We start from the raw sequence: 14,838 nt of genomic DNA, 5'->3' as shown, positions 1-14,838 counted from the left end.
TTGGTTGCGTAATTCAGCCCAAAAAAGCTATTGGCTGAACCTGCAGTCTGTTGTTGAAATAACACGCCAGCCAATTAAAGGGACAGCTGTGATTTTGCTGACATGACTTTGCTTTATACCGCAGGTTTCATACTAATACTAATGGCTATGTAGCAGATTGCTCTTTCAGGCTATGTACTTGCTTCAGTGGATTAAGTGTAGTTAAAATAAAGAGATGACTCAATCAGACATGTGCACATTATTATAATTTATCAGTCTTGTTTTGTGTGTCCAACATTTTAGCTAAACCATTTCACAGCTTTGACATCAAAATACTGGGATTTTGCATTTACAGTCAGCTGTTGAAACTAAAAATACATATCATGACCTTAGACATTCATATTATTCCTCAAAACACAACTAGACAGCAACAGCATTTTACTGGTTAGGTATCTGGTGTCACTGCAGCTTACTGTAAAAGGAAAACAAGGACAGAGATAACAAAAATCACATTTTTTCAGTGCCTTTTTGGCCTTATCAGTCCTGTAAAATTTTTTTCTTGACAGCTGTGCTTTCAGAAGACAGATGCACAAACATTGCACCAGCAGCTGTTCGTGCTCGCAACTCGTACATGTCGTAATCATGGACCCATTCCACATTTCCCCATCGTTGGATCTAAGACAGAACAGAATAGAATGTACAGTAATTATTTACATGGGCAAAATGGTTCTAAGTAATAAATACTAAACAGCTGGAACAAAAGCTACCAAACCTGGTATTCTTCCTCAAGTCTTGACAGGAGAACAGCTTGTTCCACGCTTAGGTGTCTGTCAATCAGCCCAAAAGACAAGATCAGGGATTTCAGCTGAGTGATCACATACTCGAGCCCTGGAGAAAAAAAAAACAGCCCTGTTCAAAAAGGCCTATTCATATAAGATGTAAATTCTTATGTAAAAATGCCAATTTACATTAGATTCAAAAGCACCACAGTATCTTTACCTGTCAGAGACCAAACATTGTAGGAATTAAGGTGTTGACAAAATGTCTCCTTAGTCTCCTCTGGGATTTGAGGGCCCATTATACTGGCGGATGAGCCAATTATTACATTGTACCTAAAAATAACAAGATGTTCATATTTGTTATTTATTTTGTGGCTATATGGGCCATTCTACAGAACTGGTTTAAGGTCAGAGTTGGGAACGTCTTGGAAAAAATGTGTCGTTTTCCACAAATTAGGCCACTAGTATTTTCATCAGCTAAAAAATGGTTTAAAGTCAGTTAAAGTCGGTCTTTTGCTGTAGTGTGTCAGTAGGAAATATCAGATTACATCTCCAAACATTCATTTTGCCATTAATCGTAATAATCCAGTGAGATTTTTGTTTGCACAAGCAGTCTGACAACAGCGAGGGCTCTGCACAGAGATCTGATCTCATCATCATCCAGTCTGTCTGGAATGACATGAAGAAACAGAACAAACTCAGACAGACTAAATCCAGAAGAACTGTGACAAAGTCTCCAGGATGCTTTAAGAAACCTACCTGCAAAGCTGCAGCACTGTTAAAAGTTTTAGGCACTTGTGTAAAAATGCTGTAAAATGAGGATGCTGTCATAAATAGATTTTCTTTATCAATTACCTTCTATTAACTAAATGAAATCAACAGTTGGTGCGACCATTCTTCGCGTTTACAGCAGCTTTTGCCCTAGGTGCACTTGCGCAAAATTTCAGTTTGTTCTGTGTCTTCACGTCATTCCAGGAAGACCGGATGATGATGAGATTAGATCAGTGTGGAGCACTGGCTGTTGTCAGACTCCTTGTGCAAACAAAAATCTCACTAGATTATTACAACTAATGGCAAACAGAATGTTTGGAAATGTAAACCGATTTTTTTTACTGACACACTACAGCAAAAGATAGAAATAACTTACTTTAAATCATTTTTTAGCTGGTGAAAATACTAGTGGCCTAAAACTTTTGCACAGTACTGTACATTGAACCAAACACTATCATAACATCTGATCTTAGTTGATAATTCAGTATAGAGCAGGGGTCACCAAACTTGTTCTTTGTGGCCGGTGTCCTGCAGAGCTTACCTCCAACTTTCCTCAACACACCTGCCTGGAAGTTTCAAGTATACCTAGTAAGACCTTGATTAGCTGGTTCAGGTGTGTCTGATTAGGGTTGGAGCTAAACTCTGCGGGGACACTGGCCCTTCAGGACCAGGTCTGGTGACCTCTGGTATAGAGTATCTCTCACGTTTAGAGAGCGACGCCCTGATGTGGGCAAATTAGGCTACATAACTTATAGCTGTAGGCTATAATAGGTTGTGTAGTTGTCTATAGCTCTGTATCATGCTTGAAAAATTCGGTCTCTATTTGCACTTTGAATATTGAGAGAGTAGTCTACTTTGATTATGGCTGCATTTATTCTTTGCACTTAATACCACTAAGAAAGAAATGTGCTGTTTATTTTTTTTATTTATACTGTAGATTGTTTAAAAATGCAGTGGTTGCCGCTAATTTCAATTGCTCTACATGTAATAGAGAAAATAAACATCTTATTCATGTACTCATATTTTCATTCATTCTTGTCCCTGCTTAAGGCCTAAAATAAATATTGAACAAAGGCTTTCAGAATCAGCCCATTTGCTTGTAAAAACATCGGCAATCAGAAACGGCCATGAAGAATCAAGATCAGGGCATTACTAAAAAGAAATGCCGGGCCGAGTGCTGGCTGTTCTGCTCAATTGGCAGTTGTGGTGCTCCTTAATATTCATTTGCTGCTCCTAACTTTTTGAAGTTGGAAGCACCAGTGCTACCAAGTAAAAAGTTCATTTCGAGCCCTGTTCCATAATCTAGAAAAAATTACCTTTGTTCTATCCAGTTCATTACAGGGTCCCATTCATTTCTCTGAAGTTCCACAAGAGCTGGAGGCTCTTCTACTCTGTAACTACAACAAAGGCATCTGATTATGAAATTATAAAAAGATTACTGTTTACCTGCAATTACATAACACAATAATGTTATACAAATATTGGTTGAATTAATTAAATGCCATTTAAGTGAGCCTCAAAATACCAGATTGTGTCAGTCTCCAAAAACTTTAGAGCTGCTGAGATCATGTGTTCCTTCGTCCTTTGCGTTGGATTATCAAGCGCTGTGTTGCAAAGGGTGGTCTGTATGGACAGGAAAAAAGTCATATTAGCATATGTACAATTTGAGACAAATCATGTCATTTTTATACATTAATCCATGGTGTTAATGTTTATAATATATAACTATTTTCATGCCTTGTTGTCACATTAAGCAGATTAGAGCTGGATGATAATCAGTGTTGGGGATTAACTAGTTACATGTAATGGAATTACGTAATTTAATTACAAAATAAATATGATTGTAATTAGTTACAGTTACTGAGAAAAAATGTGTAATTACATTACAGTTACTTTTGAAAAATGCCAGTAATTACAAAGGGGATTACATCTGAATTTACAGATTTAATTGACTTCTTTCATAAATTGCATCGACTGCTCTAAAATGAGACACCAATGTTTCAGGAGTTTAGGACACAGAGTAGGACACATGCTTATTCGATAACTGTTTTATTTCCTATTTGGGTTTATGCATAAACTTTATTTTTTAAGATTGTTTTTTCCAAGGCACTGTTACATGCTAGTGTTTTCTGTCATAACTATGCAAACATTTGATTTCAAACCCAGTATCATAGCTATTAAACTATTTCTTTTTATGATGTTATTTATGTTATGATTTTGTTATGACATATAGCGCAAGTGCGCTCACGTTGACCCGAGTTCGATTCCCGTCTGGAGGTCCTCTCAAAGCTCTTTCCTGTCAACTCTCTACTGTCCTATCACAATAAAAGGCATAAAAAAATGCTTTAAATTACATTATTACACAGCTCAGGCTCATTCGGGGCAACTTAAGCCAGTGAAATAGCACGCTTGATCATTTTTCTTGGTGGAAGCTTTGCGTTTGGTTAGCTAATAAAATATTAAAGCTTCATTTAATATTATGTGAACAATTTCTTAATTGTGTCATCCTGGTATCATGGACTTGCTCTTGTTTCATACAAACGCAGCTGCTGCCATTTTTTTTTTTTTCTTGTACACTGTAATGGATTATAAGATAACTAACAAACTAGTACTACTACTTAATTATTTATGTGGTAAAATGTTGTGTAAGAAAACTGGTATGACTGCACTGTATCCCTAAAATGTCTAGTTTGAACTTGCTGTTTGCTAGCAACTGATTTTTCATTGAAGCTTTGCGTTGAAATATTTCAACTCAGATCAGTGTTTCGTGTCTAATAATTTTGACACGAAACATCAAAATAATCTATCAAGCATCTGTGTGAGGTAATGTCTGTTCAGCCAGTTGTTATCGCAAAATAAAAATGTATATTATCCCTTACTTATTATAATCTTAATTCAAGTGATAAAGAATTTTGAAAGCCCGACAGTAATCACTGTTGAGTGCTACTGTAAGGTTAACTCTGCCTGGTTTAAATGTTTCAAAATGATTAACAGTTGAAAATATTAGAAAATTAGAAAAGTAATCAAAAAGTAATTAGTTACATTAATAAAGTAATTGAAAAGTTACACTACTTATTACATTTTAAATCAAGTAACTTGTAATCTGTAACCTATTACATTTCCAAAGTAACCTTCCCAACACTGATGATAATATAGTTCACATTTTGTGACTGTATAAGCAATTAAGCAGTTGAGATTTGTTATATAGTATGCTGTATGTATGCAGACAATGTTGAATGCATCTATATCCAAATTTAAAAATGCTGCTGGGAAATAATACAGTTAATGTATACATTGTAAGAACTCTAACTTTAATTAACCATGATGGCCTACTAAGTGCATGGTGTAAAACTTCAGCGTGTCCTTCTGGACGTCCCACTCTGTTGCAACAGCTATGGCAAGGGCTTCATTTGGCACTGTGAACAGCTTTCCACCTGGAGTCTTCAGCTTTCGCTTGTCAAGATTTATTTCAAACAAACCCCCTGTAGACAACACAAAGCACATTTTCAAACAGACATAACCTTTTCTCTTGTCAAATACATGTTTCATTTTTGAAGTTGCAGATGTGTTGCTATATGGACATTAACACTAAACCATGCTCACCTTCACCTTGAGATATTGAGACATTCTCGTAGAATTTTTTTCTTTCTGCAAAACAAGATTTAAAGAACAAAAGATCAAGCATCAATTCATTAGGCAGGTCTTTTATACCTTTCTGTAATGATCTTACCTGTTGTGGCACTGCCATATTTTGCCTGTTGTAGGTGTGTTGATAAACTAGGAACATGCTGCGCTTGAGGAAAAGCAAATGGCCAAATAACCTGTCCAAACTGCCTGTGATACCTACAAATATTCCGTAACATTTTATGTTTTAAACGTTATGTATTTCTATAACCTACGAATACTGCAGCATTTAGTCAAGGTTAGAAAGCTGGATCAGGCGTTATAGCTAACTTGACAAATTATCGTTCATGTTTTAATAAGAACAATAAAACATAGATATTATGTATAATCACGGTTAACTCAATTATTTAGGAGCAAATAAATACTCTGGGAAGAGATGTCACAGCATGCAGCAACGTGAAACCAAAGCGTGAAGCCAATGACTGTGACCTACACAAAGATCCTAAAGGACAATTCATAATAAAAGTCCTTAAACTGTAAGATGAAATTTCGAACGCTTGATTTCAAAAATTCATTTTACACCAACGCCCACTTTGGTACCAATACACATACATGCACATCTAAATATTTTGTCACTATAATCGAATTTAGTAACTTCTTGTGTTCTTTTTATTTATCTTTTCTAAATTGTTTCTTTTTATTTATGCTTAAATATCGACTGAATACTCTTTTTTATAAATTATCTTAGAATTTAATAGATTACATTTTTAAAAGTTACATTTATGAGGTTAGGTTACTCTGAAGCAGTCGAAACGTCACACGCTGATGACGCCTGCTGGTCAAAACTGTAAATGCAACAAAAACTCAAGCTGAACGTGCATAAAACAGCTTTTACAAGCCTACTCCGAATGTTTTATTGAAAGTGTAATATATTAAATGCAATTAACAAATACCATTAAATATGTAGTGTCAGTATAATATGTGTTATTTTATTCATTTCAGAGCTTGTTGTGTTTGTTTTATAAGGGCTAATCTAAACAGGCTAAAAAAAGACTATTAACGACTAGTTTTTTATTTTATTTAAACAAATGTTTCATTAAAATGTCTACAAATTTATAAAACTGATCCGAAGTCATTTCAAAACAGTTGTGACGTAACAAAGCCTCGTTTACTGAAATCACGTGACTTTGGCAGTGGCCACTGGTTGGAATCAAATGATTCGAAAATGTTTGGAAGCTTCACGAAGTAGCACGAAGCACCCATAACTCAAACACACAAATACCAGAATCTGTTCATTTAACTAGGCAAGTGAATCCCACCTCTTCTGCATCAGTTGACCTTTGACTGCAATTTTTAAATCCGTACCTTTCCTGTACATCGGCTGTAAATCTCAGGCAATCAAAACTGTAGGGAAATTCCTTCAATAATGAAGATGTGCTCCAATACACGTAAACAAGCAAGAGTACCTGTAACCATTTACCTGTATACTGTAGTACCTGTATACTGAAACCATTTCTGGTTTTCGTTTTATTGCTTCATTTTTATATAATTACATAGATGAAATCAGGTCAAAGTCAAAGCGATTTCCCTGCTTTTTTATTTTATTTTATTTTTTTAAATTGTTGTTCTTTTGTGTATTTTTGCATATATTTACACATATTTTATTTGTATGTCTTTCAACAGTATTAGCACAAAAATCTTATGTATAAAAAAGCTGTAGAGTTTTTATGAGTTTTTGACTTATTAGGTTAGAATATGTACACTTTAAGTACTAATACCCCTTGTGAAAAAAACAGCATATGCTGGTAGGTATGTTTTGATGCTGGGTAAGTTTTGATGCTGGTCTAAGCTGATCCTTAGCTGGTTTATGCTGGTTTATGCTGGTCCTTAGCGGGTCACGTTGCTGGTCAAGGACCAGCAGAAAAATGTACTGTATTATAGTATTTACAAAAATATTAAGCACCTCTTTTAAGCAGCTCTGCAACCCATGTTTGTTGTGTGTCAGATCAGCATGATATCTGAATGATTGTTTGACCTTTAAGACTAGAGTAATGACTGCTGAAAATTCAGCTTTGGCTGAAAAAATAAATTTTAAAATATATTAAAATAGAAAAATTTTTAAATTGCAAAAATGTTTCATAATACCACTGTTTGTGCAGTATTTTTGATTAAATTCAGTCTTGGTGAGCATAAGTGACTTTAAAAATAAAATGTTTTCTCCAATCAAAACTTTATGAACAGTAGTGTTTATATTTGAAAAATAAAAGAAAGATTTTTATTATATTTTTTATTTTTTTGTGAATTATTTTAAGTGAATTATTATTCTGCTGATCTAAAGCACCAGTCCTATTTCTGCAGTTACCATTGATGACTCCTACTTGCAAATACCTGAGGATCACATTTGACAGAGGTAGGAAACTTCAGTATCACACTGTCATTTAGAAAGTAAAACTTTGTCATGTTAGACAGATTTTTGCCAACACACTCCCTTTACAGGAATATCCGACACTAACCACATTTATCAGTATGGATTACAAAATGCCCTTTTCTGAAAAGAAAATAGGATATTGATGAAGACACTGATGGCACTAGGTAAGGCTTTATTCTTACAATACAATACATCATCTGATAGTAGAAAGAAATCAGGGCATGTTCTCATTTGCAGAGAATACATAAACATTTCAGGAATGTTTTCTTTGTGTGCTATTGTAGGTCTGGATTAAGGTGTGATTTGACAGTATAAGCAGCGTATAACATTTCTGAAGCATGTCAAAATTAGCCCACTTCACAGTTCACATACAAGCAGCTTTCTCACTTTGAAACTGCGCTGCGTAGGAGTGAGGTGCACGGGGAAATAAATCCATCGAATCAGCTGTTACATTCTTGTCCAACACTGTTGTCCTGTTCCTTGAACTATAAATCAATGCTTAATAATAGCCTACATTGTGAATTTATGCTTATGGCATTTATATATGAATTTTCTCACTCAGGTGGGGGCCTTGGAGTCATACCACTCAAAGACATTGGCAGTGCCTGGATTCTACATTTGCCTTCAGAGATCCACAGCATCTGGAAGGAGACTACTATCAAAGACGCTTTGAATTGTATCTGTTAGTTGGGACAAAATGGGAATTCGTATATCCTGAATATGCAATATGTGGAACCCTTGTTAATTATATATACAGTGAAAACTTTTGGAATTTGAAGATTAGGGTAAATTTAACTTATTTTGTCTTCTCGGAAACATGTAAGTATCTTCTGTAGCTTCAAAAAGAAAGAAAAAAAAATTATATATATATATATATATATATATATAAAGTCATCATATATATATGATAAAGTTATCATATATATATATATATATATATTAGGCAAAATAAGAAAAATGTACACATCTTAATTTTATTCAAAAGTTTACACCGCTGGATCTTAATGCATAGTGTTTCTGTCTGGAGCATCAGTGAGTGTTTGAACCTTCTGGAATAGTTGCTTATGCCCTCAGTGGTCCTCGTTGTGAAAAGATGGATCTTAAAATTATACAGTCATTGTTGGAAAGGGTTCAAATACACAAAAATGCTGAAAAACGTCTAGGTTACTCTCGTAACCCTCATTCCCTGAAGGAGGGAACAGAGACGTTACGTCGACTGATGTCTCTGGGGTCACACTTGGGAGCCCAATCACCCCTGACCTTAAGAAGAAAAGGCCAATGAACATTGGCGAGTGGAATTTGCATGCCACTGTAAGGTATATAAGATGACGGCGTGCATCCACTCACTCAGGTTTGTGCTGAGGAGCCGAGACTAATCCCGGCAATTCAGCGCAGTTCAAGATTGTGGTACAGGGGACGTAACGTCTCCTTTCCCTCCTTCAGGGAATGAGGGTTATGAGAGCAAAACGCCACAACCTTGAACTGCGTTATGTAATTGAGGAAAAAATGAGACTCAATATGTAACCATCCCAATGCCCTGAGAGCCAGATAAGGGGCCTACCAGGGGTGTCAGATTTCTGAAGCAACCGTTGGGGGGCGGAGCACAATGGCAGGATGTAAAGTCATGTGGAAAATTTTTTGTATTTTTTTTTAAACTTTGGAAGGGGAACACGGTGGGAAAAAACTGTGGATTAAGGAATGCCCCTGCCAGGACGGTAGAAAACTATTCCACCTAGTTCGGACTGCAGGGCAACGGAGGACCCAGAGTTCACCAAGGGAGAACAACGGGAAGAAAGCGCACAGGACCATAAGGGAATGGTGCTGCAAGCCAAAACTGAGCCATCCTCCCGCAAATTACCTGATGTTACCCAACACACGTCAGGAAACAGGTTCTACGCGGAGGTTCTAGAACCTTGTGAAGGTGTTAGGTGTTGCCCAGCCCACAGCTCTACAGATGTCTGCAAGAGAGGCACCGTGCGCCAACGCCCAGGATGAGGCAACACTCTGGGTGGAGTGAGTAACTCCTAGGGGGCACGGCTCACCTTGGCACTGGTACGCCAAGGTGATGGCATCTACCACCCAATGGGCCAACCTCTGTTTGGAGACAGCATTTCCCTTCTGCTGACCTCCAAAGCAGACAAAGAGCTGCTCAGAGCATCTGAAACTCTGGGTGCATTCTATGTAAATGCGCAAAGCAAAACACAGCAACGCTAAGACTGGCTCTGCCTCCTCCGGGGGCAGCATTTGCAGGTTCACCACCTGATCTCGAAAAGGAGTGGTGGGAACCTTGGACACATAACCTGGCCGGGGTCTCAAGATCATGTGAGAATCAGCTGGACCAAACTCAAGGCATGATTCGTTGACTGAGAATGCATACAGGTCTCTCACCCTCTTGATGGAAGTGAGTGCGATCAGGAGCGATGTCTTAAGCAGCAGGGCTTAAGCATTTTAGCTCAACTGAATCAAGCGGCTCAAAGGGATCTGAAGATGGGACGAGGTGTGGACGAGGCAGATTTAGCCTCCTTGCACCTCTCAGGAACCTGACGATCAGGTGGTGCTTTCCTAAAGGACAGGCCATCCACTGCATCGTGATACGCCGTGATAGCAGCAACGTACACCTTCAAAGTGAAGGGGGACAGCCTCCTAAACTTGTCTTGCAGGAAGAAAAGCATCACTCCGACCAAACATCTCTGGGGGTCTTCTCGATAAGAGGAACACCATTCAACGAATAAACCTCACTTCAGAGCATAGGCCTGCCTCGTGAAGAGAGCCCTAGCCTGAGTGATAGTGTCTATCATGGTCTGGGGAAGGCCAGACAGGTCCCGTCCAGAAGCCAAGCGTGGAGGTTCCACAGATTGGGGCGTGGGTGCCAGATTGTGCCTATCCCCTGAGAAAGAAGGTCCTTCCTCAGGGGAATCTTCCAGGGAGGGGCTGTCACGAGGAGCATGAGGTCAGCGAACCAGGTCCCGGTCACTAAGGAGTGGGCTGCGCTGCTCTGCTACAGCCAGCTCAACATCCCTGTTGAGAGGTAGCCTCCTTCGGTGTTGGTGGCAGCAGAGCAGAGATGGGCAGCCTGGCGGGGACAGAGATGGGCAGTCTGGTGGCCGGCGGCTTGGTGGACTCACGCCAGGGTAAGATGTGTTAAATTGCCTCTGTCTGCTTCTGTACTGCTGAGAACTGCTGGGCAAAGTCCTTGACATTGTCATCGAAGAGGCCGGCCTGGGAGACGGGAGTGCTGAGAAAGTGAACTTTGTTGGCGTCAGCCATTTGCGCCAGGTTCAGCCAGAGATGCCACTCCTGGATTACCATCACAGACATCACCTGACCAAGGGACCATGCCGTGACTTTAGTCGCCCGCAGGGTGAAGTCGGTCGCCGTAAGCAGTTCCTGCATCAACCCTCTGCCCCGTCATCGAGGGTAATAAGGAGGGAAGAGCCCGGACGTGTAGGGATGGTGAAAGGTGCCTTCCACATCTTAGTGAGCTCTTTATGCTCCTCCAGAAAGAATGGCCCTGGGGCAGAACACAGCTGGAAGTTGCGTCCAGAGCCCAGAAACCAATCCTCCAGCGCTTAGGGGATGGCACTTTGGGACGGCACTTTCTGCATCACCAGCCCAATGCTCTTAGCTTCCCGGAGGAGCATGGCATCAACCTCCGACTAGCTGCATCAGGTGTAAGCCCTTCCTCTGATGCAGCAATAGACATCCTGTCTTTCTCTGGAGAGAAACGAGATGAACCGGTGCCATCCTTCAGCATCTCCACAGGACTGCGAGTAGAGGAGTTGGGCTTTCGTATGGTCTGAAACGATGACCTGAGGATTCCGGATCCTCAGGTCACGAACAAGAGGCATGACCTAAACACAGCCATGGACATGCCCTCACAGTGTGGGCATGAACTATCCATGAACGCTGTCTCAGTGTGTTTTCGGCCCAGGTATGTGAGACCGTCATTGGGAGTCAGAAAACTACAGCACTCAGAAGCACACGGTCCAAAAGTCATCTCACAAGACAGACTCTTGACGACCATGCAAGCTGAGGAAAATTTGCTCTTTTAGCTGGTTGCCCAGGGAAGGACTTTAGCACCGCGTGCACCCAAGGGCAGACTTCGCTGAATTGCAAAAGTGCTTGTGAAGTTCTCTCGCAGTCGAGAAACTCCACAGCTTTACAAATGACATTCTTTTTATCTTGCTCAGGCTGACAACAGAAGCGATCGGCTCCGAAGCCGAAATCTGAGTGGATGCACGCCACCATTTTATATACTTGTATGTACAGGGGAGTGGCTTTGCATGCAAATTCCACTCGCCAATGTTCATTGGCCTTTTCTTCTTAAGCTCAGAGGTGATTGGGCTCCCACATGAGACCCCATAGACATCAGTAATCAGTAGATGAACGTCAAACGAAAAAATTGTTTTAAGTTTATTGTAAAATTCAACAATTATGAAAACAGATTTCAGTTCAGTTCAATAACTATGTCAATGTGGCAAGTTTGCCAATTATGAAATTAGTTCATTTCATCTTTTAGAAGCTCCATAAAAGTCATTAATCTCATTATTCACCTTAAGTAAGCTCAATGTTAATTCAGTTTAGTTCAGTAACAGTGTCAGTGTTGTAGAATTAGTTTCATCCAGCTCAATTCAATTGAAATTTTGTTTTCATCTTTTAATGTCAGCACAGTTAAATCAATAATACTACTGAATATTAACTTTTAAACCCAAAACTAAGCAAGTGACAGTAGGTGACAGTACTGGAGAAAAACCTTAGCTCAGTTGTGGGGTCAGTTTTCTAAACATTTATGATTAAAGGATGCATCTCAAGTTAAATGTTATGGACGGTGCCTTTTCCACATCGGACACCAGCAGACTTTTACCTGCAGTCTCTATCACAGACTAAAAACAAACACTTAACATTATTTAGCATGGAGTTTGATTATTAAGTTTATATCTGACCTTCCCCAAATTGTAAAAATGATTATTGTTATTAAAATTATTATTTGATTTTCATTTAATTTTATTTGTTGTTTTGTTTTTTGTAAAGAGCTGTGTGTAGCGTCAGACCGGCTACAACGCCTGCCACGAGGGAAAAAGCTGTGGACAGCAAGTGCGCGAAGAGGAGCTCCGTCCACTGCACCATGACCAAGGGTGAGCTTACTGTGGAGAGCCAACCTTCACCTGAGCCCCTGTCAGTCCAATCCAGTTTTGGAGGCTGTTTGTGAGCTGCCTGCCAGCTCCAAGAGCCCAGAGACTCACAAATGCCCACCCACACTCCTGCTCCTGCCTCCTCCCCTGCTGTTGTCTGGCAGCCCCTCTGCTCACCCTCAGCCCACCATCTGTGCGGTGGGATCACCGTGCTTCTGCCAGTCTCCATCAGCATCATGGCTGGAGGGTCCCCTGTCTCCGGCTCCAGCCTCTGAGTCCAGGACTCCGCCTCGGCTGTCAACCCAGCAGTTCCACCATGGCTCCTAGCTCCTTCCTCTCCGCCATGGCCTGGCAGTCCACTGGCTTTGCTTGGTCCCCCCCTTGCTCTCTGGCTCCGCCTTGGTCTGTCGTCAACCATTGGGACTTCACTCCTTTGGCTTCGCCACGTCCCTCTGTCCCTCTAGCTCTGTCAGGCTCTTCCTTCCCTTTAGCTCCACCTTTGTCCTCTGTCGCTCCAGCTCCACCGCAACCTTCCGGATTCACGCCTCCGCTTTAGTCACCTGAGCCATCTGTTCCACCTTGGCCCTCTGGATTGTCCTCGTCACCCTGGCTCATCAGCTCTCCATCTCTGTTTCAGGCTCCTCCGCCACCTGTCCTGTCTCCATCGGTCAGCCCCTGGAGTCGTCAGTCCTTCCTCCTCCATGGCTCCTCCCTCAGTCGGCTGCACCGTGGGTCACATTTACAGCTGTGGTCTGGGTCCTACCTGGCTCCTCCTGGTCCAAGTCTCTCCTGTCTCTTTCCTGGCTCCTCCCCCCGTCGTCTCCACCATGGACTCTGTCGTCCTCCTCCTGGGTGTGAGTCCTCTGCCGAAGCCTCCTCCCAAGTTCACACCCGTCCTTTCCTTTGGTCTTGCGGCGTGAGGACGCACCTTCCGGTAGGGGGCGATATGTCACACCCTTGTACCTGTTTTGTTGTTTGTTCCGTACCTGTTGTGTTGTTCTGTCCCCATGTGCTCCCTGTGACCTAGTTTCTCCCTTGTTTGATTGAGTTCATTTGGTTCAGGTGTGTCTTGTCAATTTCCCTTGTAAAGTTCAGTATTTAAAGCATTGTCTGTTCCCTGATAACTGTTCCTGTTCCAACAGTCTGATTCCTAATAAAGCAGGGGTGTCAAACAGGGGTGCCGCAGCCCTGCAGAGTTGTGTTCCATCCTTGCTCCAACACACATACTATTCAATTAAGCCTAAAAATGTTTGAGAACCAATACCTAGGTTATTTTATCATCAAAATACAATTACTGTGGCCAGTACTGAACAACCATACAGTCATCAAGATACAGTAATGGTAAATGAAGATTATATTTGCTATTACAAAAGAAATCATATAGAAAAATTAAGCTGGAGTCTGGATGATTACAGTTTTTCTCAGTCGCTTTAGTGCTTTTCTCAGATCAGAAATGAAATTTTCAAAACCTTTTGTTCAACCTCTACATCATCTAGTCACTTGTGCATATCACAATAGCAGTTTCTCATTCTTTCGAACAAGTAGCGATTGCTTTGGTGCATTCATGCAATTGATTATATACATTTGTCTGTGTTTTCCTACATTATCAGTTGCTAATGTCATGTTGCTCAAAATGTATTATGTAGTTCTCTGTGCTATAGTCTTACCAGTTCTCTGAAATTCCTCATACAGTGATGCATGCAAAAGCAAAGTTCTGCCTGAGAGGTGATTCCTGTGTTTGCCTTTCTAATTTTGTATTTGCCTACCCCAGATAGCACATGTGTGTCTGCAAGATGTCTGTTAAAGATGATTTGAAATGGATAAATGCTTAATCTGGAAAGCATCTGCCGTGTACAAATATCTGACAGATGCCTGTAAGATGTCAGTATTACATACACTCATCATACACAATCATAAACATCCTACAGTAAAGACATCTAATAAACGTCTATTTGACACCTGACAAGAAACATCCAATAGATGTATTGCAAGCACTTTAAAAAATATGTCACGCAGATTAAATGCAGTCTAAATGCAGACGTCAAATAGACGTCTCAGTGTTGTACGTGTGCTATCAGGGATATTTATTTTTCTTTTCTATCACAATAACGTTGTAATGTGTGTT

At 40.3% G+C, this 14,838-nt stretch overlaps 1 protein-coding gene across 1 annotated transcript; it reads right to left on the bottom strand.

The window, feature by feature from the left end:
• Nucleotides 1-234: 234 nt before the first annotated feature.
• On the bottom strand, nucleotides 235-5,646 carry atpaf2 (ATP synthase mitochondrial F1 complex assembly factor 2). Its single transcript, XM_051124854.1, has 8 exons — nucleotides 5,260-5,646; nucleotides 5,133-5,177; nucleotides 4,863-5,011; nucleotides 3,055-3,152; nucleotides 2,846-2,926; nucleotides 979-1,091; nucleotides 752-867; nucleotides 235-654 (listed from the first exon to the last, which is right to left on the bottom strand). The coding sequence occupies exons 1-8, from the start codon at nucleotides 5,390-5,392 to the stop codon at nucleotides 517-519; spliced, it is 873 nt and encodes a 290-aa protein (XP_050980811.1). The 5' UTR covers nucleotides 5,393-5,646; the 3' UTR covers nucleotides 235-516.
• Nucleotides 5,647-14,838: the final 9,192 nt, after the last annotated feature.

Source organism: Labeo rohita, chromosome 12 (genome assembly GCF_022985175.1).
Source record: "Labeo rohita strain BAU-BD-2019 chromosome 12, IGBB_LRoh.1.0, whole genome shotgun sequence".
NCBI lineage: Eukaryota > Metazoa > Chordata > Actinopteri > Cypriniformes > Cyprinidae > Labeo > Labeo rohita.
Note: the sequence above shows the minus strand (reverse complement) of the source record. Positions and strands in the feature narration are given on the sequence as shown.